Source organism: Besnoitia besnoiti, chromosome II (assembly GCF_002563875.1).
Source record: "Besnoitia besnoiti strain Bb-Ger1 chromosome II, whole genome shotgun sequence".
NCBI lineage: Eukaryota > Apicomplexa > Conoidasida > Eucoccidiorida > Sarcocystidae > Besnoitia > Besnoitia besnoiti.
The window spans coordinates 124136-143423 of NC_042357.1; the positions used below are offsets into that span (position 1 = coordinate 124136).

General features: G+C 57.9%; 3 protein-coding genes across 3 annotated transcripts; 2 read left to right on the forward strand and 1 right to left on the reverse strand.

Annotated features, from left to right (window-relative positions):
• Positions 1-1311: 1311 nt before the first annotated feature.
• On the forward strand, positions 1312-3601 carry BESB_033480 (putative glycosyl transferase; the record flags this gene model as incomplete). Its single annotated transcript, XM_029361934.1, has 5 exons — positions 1312-1771; positions 2299-2432; positions 2644-2865; positions 3072-3131; positions 3428-3601. 5 exons carry the CDS (start codon positions 1312-1314, stop codon positions 3599-3601), a joined length of 1050 nt encoding a protein of 349 aa, XP_029220899.1.
• Positions 3602-6445: 2844 nt separating this feature from the next.
• Positions 6446-9708, forward strand: BESB_033490 (ribonucleoside-diphosphate reductase small subunit; the record flags this gene model as incomplete). Its single annotated transcript, XM_029361935.1, has 6 exons — positions 6446-6688; positions 7107-7276; positions 7778-7897; positions 8387-8528; positions 8922-9198; positions 9491-9708. The coding sequence occupies 6 exons, from the start codon at positions 6446-6448 to the stop codon at positions 9706-9708; spliced, it is 1170 nt and encodes a 389-aa protein (XP_029220900.1).
• Positions 9709-11628: 1920 nt separating this feature from the next.
• BESB_033500 (uncharacterized protein) lies at positions 11629-18975 on the reverse strand (the record flags this gene model as incomplete). The annotated part of the gene is made up of 12 exons (XM_029361936.1): positions 11629-12286; positions 12370-12820; positions 13126-13361; positions 13809-13888; positions 14456-14527; positions 14892-14943; positions 15165-15248; positions 15543-15608; positions 16041-16177; positions 16512-16561; positions 16835-16948; positions 17583-18975. The coding sequence occupies 12 exons, from the start codon at positions 18973-18975 to the stop codon at positions 11629-11631; spliced, it is 3393 nt and encodes a 1130-aa protein (XP_029220901.1).
• Between the last annotated feature and the right edge of the window lie 313 nt (positions 18976-19288).

Sequence of the window (19288 nt, forward strand, 5' to 3'; positions counted from 1 at the left end):
GACGAAACAAAAGACAGCCAAGGAACGCTGCGGAGAGCAAGACAGAGAGGCGGTCAGGGCAGCTACCCGCCGCCGCCATGCAGCTCGGGCGACGACGCGAAGAAGAAGTAGAACGAGAAACTGCCAACGAAAACCAAAGGCCAGAGGAAAGACGGTCGCGGAGTCAGTAGACGAGAAGAGAGGAGAAGGATCCGCGTCTACAATGTGTTCTTCCGACCCGAAGCCAAGACGAGAGCAGTTGAAGGAAAAGCCGCGCGAGCCCAGACACTGGGCTCCTTCACATTGAATAAGAAGAGGAAAAAGAGAGAAAAACGTATCTCTGTCTTGAAGTTAGCCCTTTTTTTTTTTTTCGGCAGCATCTTCGCCGCCTCTCATCGCTCAGAGCGTGCCGCCGACCCCCCTGCCGCCGCCCTCGCGGTGCATGCCGGCTGCGAGGCGCTTTTCTTTTTCTTTCACTGCCCTTTTCTCTGCCTTTCTCCGCGCCTCCTCCTTTCCGACCTCGTCAGCCGACCTGCGCTCTGCGGAGGTCTGTTGCGTCTTCGCTCTCAACCCTGCTTCCCGATGCATCTGCCGAGAAATTCACATCTATGCACTGCAGCCCAAAAGTAAAGACCGGAAGCGAGACTCGCTTTCTTTGCCGCGCATGCACCCGAGACTGGCGACTTCGCGAAGGCCGGCGTGTGCTGAACGCCAGTCGTGTCTCGCCTCGCGGAGGCCCTTTCAACCTGAATTTCTCTTTTTGCCTGTCTTCCGCGACATTGCGCTCACGAAGCGGTCTTCAACGGGCCTACGGCGGATTTTGCAAAGGCGACTGAAAGCAGACGCGCATGCAGCGCGGCCGACTGGCCAGGCCTCGGCTGGGCAGACAAAGCCGTTTCCTGGCGAATCTGCGGCCTCCCGCGCGCCTGCCTGTGCTGCACACTGACGGCGGAAAGAAGGAGACGCTCGAGACGCGCCTGGCGCAACCTCAACGAGAGCGAGGCTCGCGCCGCGGGCGCCTGCGGACAGCGGCGGTGAGTCGAAGGCCGCCTGGCGGGTTCAGAGGCAGAGGGCGCTTGGCTAGTGGATGTTCCGACATGACAGACATCCTACACGGAGACAGAGGATCGCATGGAGCAGACAGCCTACAGAGAAGACAGAAGAGCGACGACTTTCTGATGCGCGAGAGAGAGGGAGGCCAAAGATCGGAAGAGCCCCGGAGAGGCCACGGAAGCGAGAGGGGACGCGATAGCTAGAGGGAGAAGATGCGGGAATGAAAAACAGGAGAGAAGAAGAAGGAGAGGGGAACGTTTGACGGGTCGCGCGGCCAACATGCTGCCTTCTTCTCCTCTCTTGAGTCTCTCCTTTGCCGCGCTTCCTCCGGTCCCCTTCCTCGTTGCATGCGCATCTGCGGCACTGTTCCGCTCTGCGTTCGCCTCTTTGCCGCTTGATTTCTTGTTCTTCCGCCTGCCTTCTTCTGCGCACGCGCCGCCCCTGCAAGAGGAGGCTGGGCGACCGCGCGGCAGCGCTGCGGTTTCCACACTCGCTTCGTCTTTCGTGCTCTCCTTTGTCTTCATCTTCTCGCTCTGCTGCTGCCTGCGCCTCGCCCAGTGGATCTCTAGTAGGGTGACCCTCCAGAAGCGGGAAGCCCTGCCCGAAGGTCCGGCCTCGAGGCGCGGGGCCAGACGTCGAGAAGGCACTCGCCCCGAAGAAGAAGAGAAAGAAAAGGAAGGAAGGGAGGAGAGCGCCGCCGCGGACATCCCCCTGCGGGTTGTCGTCGTTCTCGGATCGGGTGAGGAGGCGAGACGGGGGGAAATCGATTTTCGAGAGAGCCGCTGTTTCCTTGCGGCGCCTCCAGGCTTGTGGCGCCGGCGGAGGCAGCGGAGCTTCTCCTACGTTTTCACGTGGGAACCCGCATGCTGACGGCGAAGTGGTTCGCACTCTTGAGGCTCTGCTGCTGCGTGGACCTAACCTGGGCCTTACGCGCGTCACAGACGCCACACCCCGGAAACAGCTCAGGCGGGGCCAAAAACACGCGTGGACGTGAAGGCTGATTCGCCTATATTTCGTTTGTATGTATAGCTATCCATTTATCTATGTGTCACTGTCTGTAGCTATATAAATAAACATATAGATAAATATACAGATGTGTATATTTCCTAGCCATATAAATATATATAGATAGGTAACTACATGTGTATATTTCTACGCATGCTGCGTGCCTCGCGTTGGAAAAACGTGCGCGCACCCGCGCATACGGTGTCGTTTCGTGGAGTCTTTATTCGCGCCCATCATATCTTCTCTATCTCGTCGCTGCAGGCGGACACACTGCGGAGATGCTGCATCTGGTTCGCGGCTTCAACCCTCGTTTTTTCAAACTCCATTTCCTCGTCGCGGACTCCGACACAAACAGTCTGCGGCAGCTGACCGCGACCCAGTGGGGTCTCCCCGAGGTGAGGGGCGAGCCGCATCGACTTTCGCAAAATCATCTCCGCGATCGACATCGAGTGAGTAACGTCAATCCCTCATCGCACGCAGATGCGAAACGCCTTCGAGCAAACCTGAAGGCCGACTTGAGCAAGACAGCGCTGCCGCAATGAGACAGCTAAGGTAGTAAGCGGCTCGCCGCGAGTCCTCCGTGTGCTGCTTTCTACGTTCCTACAGACAGAGGCGCGGAGCGAAGGGGAGAGAAGAAACGCTCCCGACACGAGCGGCGAGGGCAACGAGGCGAGGGCCCTGAAGGAGCTGATGGAGCAGCGCGGGTTTGGGGTGTTTCGGATTCCGAGGAGTCGCGACGTTGGTCAGCCCTTTTTCACTTCGATTTTCTCTTCGTTGCACGCCCTGGGCGTCTCCTTGCGCCTTGTGTGGACTCTAAACCCGCAGCTGGTAGGCCGGCTCGCCGTGGCGCTGCCCGGGAGAGACCTCGTGTCTCTCGCGTGTCTCTGCGGCTCTTCCCGCGTTTCGCGGTCCATTCGCGCGCTGCATCCTCTCTCTTTTGCGTCTGATCCGGAGGGAGCTGAGTGTATCTGGCAGCGCGTCTCTGTCTTCTCCTCAGTCTTGAGGTCGATATGTTTCTTTTCTCTGCCCTCCAGGTGCTGGTTAACGGTCCGGGCACGTGTGTCCCCGTGGCCTTCGCCGCCCTCGTCCGCGAGGTACTCGACGCAGAAGAGCTTCTGGCTGGCACTCTTGGGGAACTGCGGACCCTCTGCGCGACGGCGCTTCGCAGCAGGCTGCCAGGAGCTCTGCGCCGCTGGCGCCCAGCCTCCTCGCTGAGCCCGCGGAAGGGAGTTGCCGTCACCGTCTCCGCGTGTAGACGCTTCCAGGCAACTACACGCCTCCGCGGGAGGGGGAGGCAGGGGGGGAGGGGGGAGGGGGGGGTTGCGCGGGTTTTTCTCGCCGACTGATTTCTTGATGTGCGCGGGTCGTGTGTGTGGCTGGCTGTGCGCAGTTCGTCACGGGCACGCGGTTCTCGCTTATTTTCGTCGAGAGCGCCTGCCGCGTCGAGTCCCTCTCCCTCTCGGGGCGGCTCCTGTACCCCTTCGCCGACCGTGTCTTCGTGCAGTGGGAGTCGCTCGCCAAGAAGTTCCCCAAGAGCGAATTCCTCGGCTCGCCGCTGTACTGACGGTCTGTAGCAAGGTAGAATCTGGGAAGCGACAGAGTTCGCGCGTCGTGCCACTACGGAGCGCCTCTGCAGTCAGCGTCTTCAAATCGAGGGGAGGGGGGGGGGGCGTTGCGGGAGGGGGGGGAGTGGCAAGAGAGAAGCAAAGAACACGGAGGAAAGACCGTGAGGCGGTCGCTGCGCCTGCGCGTGCCCTTGGCGGACTCCGCGCAGGCTCCATCCGAGCGATGGTAAAAGGGAGTTTGCATGCTGCCTTGCATGTTGGGAAGGGGCGGAGAGGCACGGAGTTCCTCGAGGGGAAGAGGGGGGGAGCGCAGGCAAGGCGCAGCTCAGAGGGGTGGTCCTCATGAGCTCTGGACGCCAGTACGTGTGTATGGACAAACCAGAGATCACTGAAAAGCCAACTCACGGGAAAGGGTTCGGACAAGGCATGCGTTGTTTGCTGTATTGACTCAAACTCTTTCCACCCTCGTTGAGCGCATTTTGTTTTATCCTTGGCAGCCGTCTCAACGGAAGGAAATCTTGGATTTCTGGGTGATAGTAAATATGGTGTGAAATCCCATAGGGTGTCGCGACTGCATCTACTGGGCGTCAGCCTGCCTGCGGCACTGCAAGGACAAAGCGGAGACTTGTTGCAAGCGCGACTTCGTAAAACCGTGTTTCTCTTTGACTCAAAATAGACATTAGTCCATAGGTATGACGCTGTTCACACATATATCGCTGGGTGATGCCGTTCAGACTACCTTTTACTCGCTGTACCCCCAGTCTGGACAACGTTTCTTAGCGTCTCGCTGCACCTGATAGATATGGTATATCTACTATCTGCACCGATTTCTTTGGATACTCGCGAGTGTTTCCCTGCATATTCCTTCTTTTGTTGCGTTCGGAAACGTAGGGACGCGTACTTTATCTACGCTTTGCATCTAACCAGTCAGTTTGAGCCACATTTCACTGAGAAGATCGACTGCAGGCAGCCGGAGGAAGGCAGCCTCTCGTCTGTTCGCCTCGAGCAGCTGAAGTCGAGTGACAACCTTGCATCACTCAGATAGTGTGGAACCTCAGCTTTCCAGTGCTCGCGGGACAACCTCATTCTGAAAATAGAGTCAAGAGACCCTTTTTTCAGGGAGTTGGACGCCGGAAAAGACAGTGAGGGGTGCGTTAGTGCCTTCCAACACTTTGGGCTTCTGCGTCGCCAATGAAGACGCAGACTAAGAAGTATGCGTTTTCACTGTCAATCGAAAATTGCTCATCGTACGCATCTACGCATCTGAGTAGAGCGTACTCCGCTGCACCAGGTACTCTGAGACGCAGTTGTGGTATATGAAGCTATGAGCCCTGTGAATCTGTGATCCACGCGTTTCTGCTACACGTATGAGGCACCTCTGTATGTAGCAAAAACCGACGCGGGCAAGCACAATTATAAAGCTTCCTCGACTGCGGGCATCGCCACGCACTTCCGTCCGCGATGTGGGGGTGCAACGGAAACAGGAGTCACACACCATCACGTCGAGCTTGAGGACCCTAAGCCCCCCAGGGGACCTGAGTCAGGAGACGCCGAACGGAGAAAGTGTATGGCTCACACTCTAAAGCCTTGAAACGTGTCCGGAACACAGACACGTTGTAGCCAAAGACATTTAACGAAGCTGAGCAGAAAGTGTCGGTGCCTCGCGAGACGTTTCCAACGCGCTTCACACCTTGTTCGCCGGTCACACACCCAGCGTGTTGAAGCTAGGCGTGCGCCACGGGGCAGAGTTTCCTCTACGCTCTTATATACTGTCGCCTTTAAATGCGTGAATACTAGGCCTCTGTATACACGGCGAACAGACACGTGAGCCAAAGTTCCCCCGGAGACAAGCGTCTCGCGAGTGCAGCTTAGCAAACCCGTGTCTCTGCAAAGAAGGGAGGTTGCACGCTGAGTGCGACGTTGCGTCTCTTGTCCTCGCCAGCCTGCAAAGGCACCATACCTTTGCTAATTTCTGAGTTCTAAAACGAGATTTCTTTCAATCTACTTCCAGAGTGGAGCTCCGTGCCCGCGCAGTCGGCAGCTGGTTCACGCTGACTGATCAGACTGATAGCGCGGACTAAGACAGCGTTGTTCTGTGCGTTTCCCGAGGCTCGAAAACACGCCTCCTCGTTCCACTAGCATGGTGATTCTCGGGTGTACATACACTCGCGGCCGACCCGGAGTTAACCCCACGGGCTTTCACGGTCCGCTAAAGCTGTTTTCGGTTAGTTTTTCGGTTTTTTCGCCACAGAGGCTCGCGGGACGAGCCCACGATTTTTACTCTGCGCACTCTGGAGGTCAAAGCAAGCGGCCGTTTGCCCAGCTTGCACCGTCTCTATAGCGTCAGTCGACAACCGCACACCTGCTACGAGCGGCCGCCCCCCTTCCCCGTTCGGTGTGTTGCCGCCGTCTGCATCGCGACCCCCTAGTCTTGAGGCAGGCGCTATCGCGGGAAGACAGACACATCAGAATTGTTCCTGTGTGGTTCGGACCCCCCCCCAGCACACTTCTCTGCGGTTTCCTTCGGTTTTCCTGACGAATTCACTTCGCAACCGGCAAAGTCTCTCTCGTGTGGTGACTTTGCATTTTTTCGCCGAGTGTCCTGCAGTTGACGTCTTTCGCTCGACTCTCGTGACAGGTGGTGCTCCCTCCCGGCTCTCCTCGCCGGATCGACCGACACGTTCCCGTTGACTCGAGTTCCAGGTTTTTCGTCTGTCGCATCCTTTTTCTCGCGCTTCACTCCTCCCTGGCCCGTCCACCTTCTTTCGTGTCTTCGCGCCGCGCGCTCGCTTCCCAGCGTCTCAGCCCTACCTGACAGCACACCCGCATGCCAGTCAGGAAACATGGCGCCCACGAACCTCTCTCCGTGTCTTCTCAGCTCGCCCGAAGTGACGAGCCTCGGCTCTGCAGGCGACAAATCCACTGCCTGGCTGACCAGCCAGGAGGTACTAAATGCCGCGACCGACCCCAAGCTCCTCTCCACCATCGTGCAGAAGCACCGCACGCCTGAGCAGAAGCAGCTCAGCGAAGAAGTCAAGGAAGCGGAAAAAAGCGAACCCCTACTCACGCCGAACAAGCACCGCTGGGTGAGAACTCGAGGACGAACCATGTTCCGTCTATGCAGACGCGGCTGCGCCCTGCGACTCGCGAAGGCGAAAGACCGTGCACCGTGAAGAGACACGTCTACTGCCGCTTTCTAGAGACACACCTACGGCACATTTATCTATTTGCATTCAAATATACGTTCTGCACGCATGTGCGTCGCGCTCGTGCGGCACGATACGCAGATCCTTTCCATGTGCTTGGCACACCTAAATAGGTTTTTTCTCGCACATCTACACACCTATATAAATATATATGTGTACACCTATGTATATATGGATATATATATATATATATACATCTACATATGTTTATACATGTGTATGTACATATGTCTGTCATTTGTGTGGCTCGGTTTTTTTCTGGAGTGGAACCGCGTGTGCGCTGGGCTGTTTTCTGCAGGTCATGCTTCCGATTCACCACCACGCGATCTGGGAGATGTATAAGAAGCAAGAAGCTTCCTTCTGGACTGCCGAGGAGATCGACTTGGCGCAGGACATGACTCATTGGGAGTCGCTCAACAAGAACGAAAAGCACTTTATCAAATACGTGCTCGCTTTCTTCGCTGCCAGGTGCGCCAGACAGTCCGACGGGCACCAGCTGAGTGGAACGTGCTTGGCTCGCTGACTGCTGGTTCCTTCTCCGAACCGTTTATATATATATATATATATATATGTCTGTATATGCAAGTATTTGTCTACGTGTATATATATATATATATATATACATTTTGTTTACCTGTAGATATTCACATATCTTTGTAGAGGTGTTCCTGCCAAGGGTCAACTGCATATGTAAAACACCTAGGCAAATACGTATGTATGCATATATTTATGACGTACGTGGCGCATACACAGCCTGGCGGCTGTACGATGTAGACACCCAGGCACTGCTGTTGCCTGACGCAGCGAGAGCGCGTTTTTGCAATTTTCTTTTTCAGCGGATGACAAAAGGCGTGACCTGCAGTCTCCATGGAGTGGCCGCGTGCGCACGGGCCTTCTCGGCCTAGCTGGACTTCCGCGGCTTTTCTCTCTTTTTACGTCTCTCTGTTCTGTCTGATCTTGGGCGTCCAGCGACGGAATCGTCCTCGAGAACTTGGCAGAAAAGTTCATGGCGGAGGTTCAGATCCCGGAGGCGCGCGCCTTCTACGGCTTCCAGATCGCTATGGAAAACATCCACTCCGAGACCTACAGGTACGGAAAGAAACGTTCGAAGCACGCACAAAATATCTCCCTTTTCCCGTCAGACTCTCCTTCGTCGTTCGAGAATGACACTTGAATGCGCATCACGCGGATGTGGACTGCTGGTCTCAGTAAACGGTGTGTATACATCTACACATACGGAGAATATGCACATCTATCCTTCTACCTAGCTGTCTATCTAATCTACCTACATGTATATCTATATGTATTCATATGTATATCCATCCATGTTTGTTTATACGACTACGTGCAGGTGAGAGCGTGTGTGTCTACCGCATTCTCTCTCACCCCCACTAGGGCGAAGCGACTTCTGGGTTCCCCCTTTGAGGGCTGTCGTGGATGCCTCTGTCGTTTCGTTTTCTGCGCCGTTCGCCTTCGCTTCCGCTGCCCGCGCGGCTGGCGAGCAGAGGGGGAGAGAAGACTTGCGTTCGCTGTAAGGCGATTTTTACGCTGAGTTTTTGCGCGTGTGCTTGGCTTCAGCTTGCTGATTGATCAGTACATTCGCGACGAGAAGGAGAAGCTCCAGCTCTTCGACGCCATCCACAACGTGAAGGCCGTCGCAGTCAAGGCGGCCTGGGCGGCGATGTGGATCAACGACCGCAACAGCTTCGCCGAACGATTGGTACGCCGCGCGCGGCTTCCACGAACGCAAGAAAAAAGAAGCACTTTGCGAGGTTTTCGTATCTGTCTTTCAAGTTACGCCTACTAAATAACTAGATACATGTGTAGACGGAGGCAGATATGTGGATGAACTACATTTGGTGAAGACGCACAGGCGGCCGCGCAGGTGTTGAGGGGCTCGGCCTGGGGGTCGCTGCGTCGGCATGTGGCGGGGCGGAAATCCTCATAAAGAAAGCGTCTGCCTATCCAATATCTGTATGTCCGTATGTGTTCGAATACATGCGGATGCGCATTTGATGTATTTGTCGATGTGCGGAGTTTTGTTGGCGTCTCTGAGCTGTCGGAGCGACTCATGCGTGTATGAGGCTTGCCTGTTTTTGGTTTTTTCTTTCAGGTTGGCTTTGCGTGCGTGGAAGGCATTCTCTTTAGCGGCAGTTTTTGCGCGATTTTCTGGCTGAAGAAGCGCGGCCTGATGCCGGGTTTGACATTTTCGAACGAGTTGATTTCCCGTGACGAGGGTCTGCACGCAGACTTCGCCTGCCTGCTCTACTCGCAGCTGAAGCGGAAGCTACCCGACAAGGTCGTTCAGGACATGGTGCGCGAGGCCGTCACTGTCGAGCGCGCCTTCATCTGCGAAGCACTCCCCGTTGACCTCATCGGCATGAACAACCGTGAGCGAGCAGAGAGGCAAACAAGAGAAAAACGGACCGAAAAGGCAACAAAACGGCAGGGGGAGGGGGGAGGGGGGGGGGAAAGGAAGAGGGGGGGTCCTGGGGCGGTTGAGCGACCGCGGGAGGAAGGAGGGTCCGCGAGAGCTCCGTCCCTGCGGTTAGCGCCCGCGCACGGATGCTGGGAGCCCTTTGCTTTTTTGAGAGATTGTGCGGTGTATCGGCGTGTCGAGACGCGCACGTTTCGTGAACTGTCGCGTCTTCTCCTCGGTGTGGGCTTTGTCTACGCGCGTAGGCTCTATGGCGCAGTACATTGAGTTCGTGGCGGACCGGCTACTGACCTCTCTGGGCGTGCCGAAGATTTTCTTCGCGACGAACCCGTTCGACTGGATGGAGCTGATCTCGCTGCAAGGCAAGACGAACTTCTTCGAGAAGCGCGTGGGTGACTACCAGAAGGCCGGCGTCATGGCGGATAAGGAGCAGCAAAAGTTCGTCCTCGACGCGGACTTCTAAGCGCCTAACTCAGACGACTCAGAGAAAAGTCAGCGCCGCGCGTCCGAGGGCGAGGGGGAGGGGGAGGGGGGGGGGGGGGTTGGGGGATTCAGAAGGAGAGAAAAAAAGGTCTTGCGCGTCAAGAGGAGAGAGAGTGTAGGGTTTCTGTGCAGTCGCAGACCCGCGAGCAATTTTGTTGAACGTGCGATTAGGTTCAGCGAGATGGAGGTCGTCAAACTAATGCCTGCGTACCGGCGGACGTGTGGCGTGAATGTGCTGGGGAGGGCGGCGTTTTCTTTAGGCGAGGCGGCCGTGCCTCAGTTCGCGTTTTGAATCGCTTCGCGCGGAGTTGTCTTTAGTCGAAAAGTCCTTTCTCGCAAGGTCGCAGGGCCTCGAGCCGACAGTTTCCAGTCGGCGTGCATGTTCGCAGGCTTTGCCTAGATTTCTCACGCACAGGTGTGTTTTCACCATCAACCGATATTTGCGATTTTTAGGGAAATGTATCCTTTCCTGGAAAAAAAGGATTGTGTTTTTGGCCGTCTCCATGGATCTCGTGAACAAGTGAGGGGGAGAGAAAACAGCGAGAGATAAAAAAGAGAGGTGAAGGCGCATGAACGAACGGGCTACGCGCGTTGCAGGGTGTGTGCCGCCTCGGCATTTTTTTCTTTTTTTCTCCCCAACGAGGAACTGTCTTCTTGTCTTTGACCTGCCGCCGGTTTTTTCAACGCATAGTCCCCGTTCTTGCGGGGCGTGTACATGGATGCAGCTGCAGGCACGCTGCGCGCCAGCTGTCATCTGTGCGCCAGCTACGTGCGCGTTGTCTATTTCCGCGGGGTCTGCGCATAACGCGTGCGCGACACATCGTGTGAGATCATAGAGAACTTAGTTGTCTGTACATCGTGCTCTGGGGTCAAGCAGAACCTGCTTGGTCGACTTCGCGTGAGTGACCCTAACAAAATGCTTCTCGCCACCGAGAAATGAAAGCGCAAGCCGATCGCGCACCAACGCACACGCCACACAAGCTGCAAAGACGCTCTTGAATAGAAATATATATAGATAAAACTATGTAAAATAGAAATTTATATTTGTATTTCTCTTCATATGGATATACTACGTGTAGACGTTCGTAGGAGCCGATACAGAGTGGCATGTTCGCGTGCAGAGAGCGAGTCAAGCGCGGACGCATCCTGCCTCCGCATCTTGCGCCCGTGGACTGACGATTCGAGCCCCTGGAAAGGTTTCACCAAGTCGAGACCAAAGACGGCGAGGAACGCGTGGAATGAACAACTGCGACGGACAGACATTCGCTCACGCGTGCGCAGCGCAAGGCCTCACGCCGCGCCATAGTCCGCGTATCCCACGATCCAGACACGGGCATCACACGCGCTGCACACACGTCTGTGAACATATTCAAATGCATGCAAAGGTCGAGCCACTGCGCCTCTGCCCAGGCCTGGACGTGTCCGTGCTGGGCGCCCCAAAACGTGTGGCTCTACGCATTCACGCGCACATGCAGGTATGTGTATCGAACGTTTTGGAGGGCAGACAAAGACGGTGATTCGAAAAACAAAGACTCAGCCCGCACTCGACAGCTCTCTCGGCGAGCGACACGTTCGCCCCGGCCGCAGGGTTTGGCTCCCGCTCTCGGAGTCTCTCGAGGAGACCGCCGCGCGACCTCGACTCCGCTTGCCGCGTTTTTCGAGGCTTCCTGCCACGACTCGTTCTTTGTGCCCTGCACACGGCGTCTCCAGTCTGAAAGGCGCGCGCTCCCTCTCTCGCTTCGGAGGCCTTCGAGCGCCTTGCGCTCCAAAAAGCCCACGAAGCCTGCGAGTTCCACAGAGCCCGCCCGGCGCCAGGACGAGGAGGCACTCGGGCAGGCGTCCGCGCCTGCCACACGGGGTGAAAACTAAAACAAACCACGACATGCGCGTCTCTCGGCTTCTAGTCTTCGTCCCTGCCGGGTTTGTTTGCAGGCGCGTCTCCTTTTTCGGCCTCTCTCCAGGGCGAGGACGCACGCGGGTTAGCGGGCATGAGACGCGAGAACGAAGCGGTGAGTCTGCGTGCGGCCTCGACCTCCTCCTGAGGGAGAAGAGGCGACGTCAGCGAGGCGCCGTTTGCGTCGGCGTTGCCTGTCTCGGCGTTGCCTGTCTCGTCGTTGCCTCTCTCGCTGCTGCCGGGGTTCTCAGGCTCATGCCATCGCCCACCTCTCCGTAGTCTCCCTCTCGTCGCGTCTCCCGCGCCTCCGGTGCCCTCACCGTTCTCTCTCTGCCGCCGGCGCCCCAGGATCTCGTTGGCGAACGCCGAGAGAGAGAATCGCCCCCTGAACGAGGCAGCTGCGTCTGGGTCTGGCGCCGCGGGCGCCTGCGTCTCTCCGTCTTCCTCGTCGCTTTCGAATTTCTCTTGAAGTTTCGCCTCTTCACTTGGATCCTCTCGCGGAGCCGTCTCGTCCTTTGGCGACGGCGGTCGCGCGTCTGTGAGGGCGAGGGCGCGTCCCGGCGACGGCTGCGCCTGGGCACTCTCGTTCTCTTCGCTGTCTCCGAGTCCCCCGGGTTCTGCGAGCTCGTGCAGTTCGCAGAACGACCCCAGAGGCGACAGCGAGCTAGCCTGGGGGACACGAGCAGCGGGAGAGATGAAAAGGCGCTGTCGGGATCGGCTGAGATGCGTGCAGACGCGGAAGACGACCCTGTCGGATACGCCGCCCCCGGGCGCGAGGGCGCAGCGAGAAGCGGAGAGGAAGACGAGAGAGAAGGAGGCGAAGCGGATAGCGGAGACACGCCTTCCGCAGCAGCTTGACAAGAGTCCTGCTCCGCGTAAACCGTCAGGGGCAGAGAGGACGCGGGCGCAGGCTCGAGCGCCGGCACCCAAACAGACTCAGCGGAGTCTTCAGCGCCCGCAGACGCCGCGGACAAGGCCACAGGGAAAACGAAAACCTCCGCGGCTTGAGCCGAAATATCAGAGGAAACAGGCGCGGAGAGCGAGGCGCCTGGAGACGATGGAGACGAAGTCACGGGTAAGTTCGCTTGCGACGGCTCACTGGAGCAAGCGGGCGAATGCCGCGAAGCACGAGCGGAGGGGGGGACGTCTTCGTTCGCCGAGTTAAGTAGCGCGAGCACGCGTTCAAGGCTCTCCCTCTCTGTGAAAAAAATGTGGAGGAAAGATGAAAAAACCGATACAAAAGAGGGAAAAGCCACGCATCAAAATGCGGCGCACGCCGCCGAAGGGAATGGAAAGGTGAGAAAATATATCTCATAGAGGCAACGTAAAACTCAGCAAGCCCTGCCGGAAAGGCGGCTGCGAATGCACTCAGCGGAGGACTGGAGAGACAGTTGGCAGCGACACAGATGAAAGAAATAGTACCACCCAAGCTCACAAATAAACCCTAAACCGCTTTCTACTCAAGTGAAATGGAAAATTCTTCTCTTTTCGAAAGGCGCTCACCGATCCCCACGGTTGCGCCTCCTGCGCTGTCGCCTGCGGCTGCTAGTGCCTGTTGAAGCCGCTTGCGGAGCTCGTCTTTGTCTGCTTCAACGTTCGGGTTTTCACCCGTCTCGTCCCCGTTTTCGCCTTTCTCGCCTCCCGGCGCCTGTGGCTCGCTCGCTGGCGACGCGCCCTCCTGCGCGGGCTCTGCAGGCGCAGACGCGCCTTCCTCCGCCGCCGCCTTGCCGCCTCCGAGCCTGCGCGACGCACAAGGACGAACAGATGCAGAAACCGCGTAAGAGACGACGCACGCAAACACCAGGTAGACCGCAACACACGGGAGCCACTGTGAGACAAACCGACCCAAAAGGAACCGAGAAGGAATCGAGGACCCAAGTCATGCGGAACAGAAAAAGCCAGCGCACGGGGAGAGAAGCGGATAGACCGGCACGCGAGACGGCGCGCAGGGAAGCGAAACCGACAGGCTTGCACAGCGCCTGCTGCTTCGAAGGCGATCGGAGGATGATAAGAAGAACGAAGCAATCTGAGTTTAAAGCGGTGAATTCAAAGATACGTTAAATAAGAATTAGGATTTCTCCATATTGATTACGCTCGACTAGGATTGAGCGCTGAGACTCGCCGACGCAGAGACAGCGGAAAACGCGGCTGTGTCTCCGCACGTGCGGCGTGAGTCCGCGGCTCACCAGCGCGGCTGCATGAAGCCTTTGAGAACCTTCCAGAGGAAATCCGAGACAAAATTCTGGACCGTCGCGTCTCCCAGAACCTGCAGCAGATGCAGCCAAGACCGACGACGTACAGACGCTGCTTTCCACTGCCAACATACACTCGCACGCCAGGTCCTCGAGTAAGTTAGGGCGAAGTTGGATCGTACTCCAGCTTTACTTCTACTTTTTGATGTCAACCAAATAGACAGGGGCAAGAAACCGATTCACTGGCATGGAGAGTCAAGCGCCCGCGACCGCGAGGACTTTGCATGCGCGCGACCTCCCTGAAGTCCGCCTGTGCGTCTCAGAGGCTGGCGGCGGTCCAGTTTAGATCGCGCAGGAGGACGGCGAGAGAGAAAAAAGATCGATGACGCGAAGGCGCATCCCCAGGACGTCGCTCCGGAGACCGAGACGAGGAAACTACGCGGCGAATTCACCGATATGCGGCACGCGGGTAACAAAGAGAGGAAACGGCAGCGATACGTCGCGCGAGATGAAGAGGACGACCAAACGCAGACGAAAGAGACCAATGGATTTTCACGACCCAGTGCAGAGAGTGGAGCAGCCGCATACAGAGGACAGAGTCGTAGCAGAAGATTGAGTTTTTCGTTTGTTGACTTCCTCACTTGCAGAGCGTGGTCGCGCGTGGCGTCGACTGTGGTGGTGTCGTTGATGACGCGCGTACTGCACCACTGCGCCTAAAAAAAGGAAAAAAGAAAGCAGTCGGAAAAAATCAAAAACCCGAAGAACACCAGGGCTGTCCTAGGAAAAACAAACTGTGCAGCATCCTAGGGCCCGTACAGCATGCGACAAGCCACATTCGTGGTTCCAGCTACGGCGCCCATGAAGATAGAAAACCCTCACTGCTCATTGAGAGCATCCGTGGATGAGCACAGAATCGTCTGCACGCGACTGCAGCCGTGCAGCGGGAGGAAGAGCGGAGGCAGACTCGAGTCAGGCTGTGGAATACGGTCAAATGGAAGCCCGCGCTAGAGAGGACGCTTTGCGCTTCGAATATAACCTCCCACGACGAGGCGAGCGCCAGGGACTGCAGAAACTTACCAGCTCAGCCGCTTGAGCGCGGACACTCGGCTCACTAAGTATCGCGTCGTTCCTGGGACGGCGCAGCGGATGACAGAAACAGGCGAAATTCTTTCTCACAATCTAGAAAGACGGCTCTCGGCTGAAGCGCTGCCGTCGCGCGGAGCGGAGTTGCGTCGAGCGAACGTGGAGGGCATTCAGACGTATTCAGTGTGTACTGCGACGTGCTTCTCTGCAGTCAGCGTCTGGAGACGCTGCCTCACCCTTTGAATCTTGCATCTTCTGCGGACTTACACGAAGGTCTGTGCGGCTTGCTGAACGTCTGGGCGCTGCAAGAGGTCGCCGCACCAGGCGCCCGCGGTGTCGCGCGCGACCGGTCTGGATAGAAGGAGAATTAAAAAATAAAGCTGGAATATTCACGATGTAGCCCCGCAACCGAAGGACCATGCAGAGTGACAGAGCGCCAAGAGAACATGGGAGCAAAAACTAATAAGTGAAAATGAAGATCCAAAGCTTCCCCGACGACGCGCAAGACGAAGTAAGAAGAAGAGCCGCCACAGATCCCTATCGATGAAACGGGAATCAATCCAACGCAGAGCCAACATAGCCAAGACGAAGACAATAAGAAGGGACGGAAATAAACGCGCAGGGGGAAGTGAGGCAGAGACCTACAAGGTGATGGCGTAGCTGAGCAGTTCAGCGACCTGCTGCTGCACTCGGGGATTCTGACACAAGTACCTGAAAACCGACGAAAAGACGCGCACGGGATCGCTTCACAGATTAGCGAACGCATGGTGCTCACTGAAGGCAGTCGCACGATCGTTTGATCCTATGTCTGCCTTTTCTCTTGCTCGCGCGCGACAGAGTTGCTCTCCCATCCACCGACCCTCCACGGCGCAGCAGACAGAAATGACAGCTCTCTCGAACATGTTGCGCCCTCGCGCCGTCTCTGGAGCACGACGACAGACGTCTCACAGACTCCTCAAAACACAGTGCAACTTCCGCTTCTGTCGCTCTGGCACAATGCCTCGCGCGTGTGCGACCAGGCTGCCGCTGCCCGCTGACCGCCTGCGATGCCTCGCGCCACCCAAGCTCTCCACGTGCTTGTTGCGGTAAAGACGCGCTCGACTTCTAGCCTAAAGCCTTTTTCGGTTGCTCTCATTTTCTCACTGGATGAGGTCGTCGAGGAGGCGCTTGACGGCGCTCTGTACCGGCTCCGCGTTCAGCACGCGCACCGCGAGCGCCGCTGCCTCTTGGTCGCTGGCATTCAGCAACTCCTGCACCCAGCGCTGCGCGCCTGCCTGGAGCTGAAAAAGAAAAAACAAATCGTCGCGAGGCTGTGCAGATAACGCCCTAGCGAGCACGCGAGAAATCGACGAAGCGACGACTGATTCTCGCGAAAAACAGAAGGCAGACGTGCGCCCAGCGAGGAGGAGGAAGGCACAGAGACGAGGGAGGACAAGCGGAGACTGCCCTTGAAAATCGTCTTTTATGAGATGTAGATCCCACAGGCGAAGCAAGTGAAGAGGCGAGAGCGAGCCACGGCCGCAGCGGAAGCAGAAAAGCAGCTTATTCGTCATTTCCAAAAGACGAGAAGAAAACAAACTCCCAGTCGCCAGCGGCGGGAGGCAGGAGACTCACCCGCTGGTCCTGAAGCAAGTCGTCGATGAGCTGCTTGGAGAATTCGCGCGCTGCAGAAGAGACACGCAGAGGGTCCGAGAGACTGCAAGCCATCCACGCGCCCGGAGCGGAACTGACGAAGCAGAGAGAAAGAAAAAACCAAACTGCCTGCGAGGAGGCGCGCAGAAGACAGAGGAGCCACCGCACGACCCGCGCCGAGACGCGCGAGCAGACGAGATGCCACCCGCTTGGACAGAGCCCAAACAAAACGCACACAGGACGCGGAGAGCACTCTCATGCCTGCGTCAAGCCCTGAGAAAGTGCAGAACCTGTTTTGCGCTTACCTGTGAACTGCAGCTCCTGCGAACGCATGCCCTCGTGGAGCACTGCGGCGCCCTCGAGTCCCAGCCGCCGCCGCACGTCTTCCCAATTGTACGCAACCCAACACAGCCCGAAAACTGAGCAACAACAGAACACAGGTAGAGACAGGAGATGTGCGGAGGCCTCACCCGCATGTCTACGGGCGAGAGACGAACAACCGAGGAGACGAAGCGACGTGCAGCAAGCGGACGACGGCGCCACACCGCAGTCCGGCGCGAGATAGACAGAGACGCGCCGCGGAGACAGACATATGTGGAGAGGAGAGAGGACCTCCAAAGCGAGGATGCGTCAAAAGATAGACTGTGGCAGCAGAAACAAGCGCTTCGGAGTCAGCAGGCCGCAAGAGTGAGTGAGAAGAACGGCTCGACACGCCAACAGAGAGGCAAACACAAAACGCGTGCGTAGACCGACATCGACGGCACAGGCGTGAAAGCAGACGAACAACCGCCACAAAAGAGCAAATTCGTGGCGGAAAAGAGAGAAAGGGAGAGAGAGGAAAGGCACATCAAAGGGTCATTAGCCCGAGGCAGAGAGCGTGAGAGCGGAAACGAAAAGACTCTCGCCGCCCGCAGCTGCTGGCGGCAGAGCAAGAAGACTCCAGTCGCTGCTCCACTAGGCAGAAGAACAGCAACACGACAGAAAGCCGATCAACGAGATGCCGGCGCATCGGCTGCGCGCCTGGGCGCGGCAGGAGATGTGCGGAGGCCTCACCGCTCAGGGCGATGAGCGCGCGGACGCGCCTGCTTTGCTTGAGGATTCTGTCTTTCAGAAGCGCAAAGTCTTCGTACACGATGGAGAGCGACGACAGGAGAAGCGGGTAATGGAGGTGGTGCTGCGAAGAGATCTTCCCCCGTTGCCCTCCTCGTAGGCGTCTGCCCTTTCTGTCTCGCAAGACGCGCCCGCGAATGTCGCTGCGAGCTCGCTCGCTGCCGTCGGACTCCCGCCGGTCTGGCGTCTCCTCCGCGATGAGTGCCTCTGCGCGAGGTGTCTCCGGCTCGGGGGCCGCCGGATGGATTTCGCGCCGCAGCCGCCGGCTGGTGTCTCTGTCTCGCTTTCCCCTCCGCGCCTTCTCCATGCGCTCGCGAACGCGCCGGTGGAGTTCCTCGGGTACCGCGGAGGAGAGCGAGGCGAAGACAAAAGGAAAGCGCTCGAATTTGTTCCTGCGAATCGCCTCCAGTTTCTCGCGCGTCGGCTCTGCTCCCAAGTGAGACACCTGCGACACCGCGAGCGACGCGGCGTCGGTCGCCCGCACAGCCTCTACGGCGGAGGCGTCTGCCGCCTCCGTGGCGCGCCGCGCAGCCTCCTCCGCGAACGACAAGCTGCCTGGCGACGGGGAAAAGCGAGGATCCCGCGGAGCCGCAAAGACAGGCGACGAGGGAGCCGCGAGCGTCATATGCGCGGGAGAGTCCGCTGCGGGTGAGGCGGGCTCGGCGTTTGAAGAAGAAGGCGAGGCAGAGGCAGCCCCCGCGCCGGATGCAGAGGTCGCCTTCTTTCGAAAAAGCGAGAAGAACGAGCGACAAGAGAGGAAATGGCGAGGATGCGAGAAGGTATCAGAGTTCGCAACGAGGGGGTGCGGCGAAAGGCCATGCAGAGACGCGGACGGCGGAGACAGGAATGAAGAGCCCAACGAAAGAGGGACACAGGAGACAGATGGTGCGGCCGAGACGACGCTCAGGCAGGAAGCTGCACGCAGCGCAGAAGGCGCACTTGAAGAAAGAGAGCTCGAGCTGGAGAAGACTGCTCCGCGGTCAGGAGACCGGCGCCGAGAGACTCGCGCGCCGTCGGCGCCCCGGGGTTCGAACCCGCGCGAGCCGGCGGCGGCCGGCGTGGGGATAGGCGCCTGTGTGTGCCGACGGACTCCAGCGAAACGAGAGGAGGAAGACGCGCAGGAGAGACGCAAGGAGTTGAGAAGAGAAGGTGGAGACTGGAAGGCAATTTGCGGGGAAAAAGGGGGCTCCGAGACGAGTTGCAACTGACGAGAACGACGAGATGCGCCAGCAGACTGCCGGCGCTCCGCGCTTCCCGGCTGCGGCGACAAGACACCCCGCCGGGAGGCGAGGAGGGCTCGGCCTGCGTGTAGGTTCGCCGGCGTCGCAGGCGTCATTTTTTGGAGAGAAGGAGGAGGTAGTTTCCAGCGGACTGCGGGAAGAGCCCGGACTGGACTGCGCCCGCGCACCTTCCAATCGTTCAGCCTCGATCTCTTTCTCCTTTTCGCGGCGTAAAGGAGAAGCAGGGCGAGCGACAGCGCCTACAAACGTCGGCGAAAAACTTGCGCTGCCACGTCCTCCATGGCGTTGCCCTTCAGCGCGCGGACGTGCGGGCACCCCTGGAGCAGAAGAGAAATGCGGCGCTGGCTCAGTGGAGCGAGGTGGCGGACAGACGCGAGTATGACTGCAAAAAAACCACAGGATGAAGGA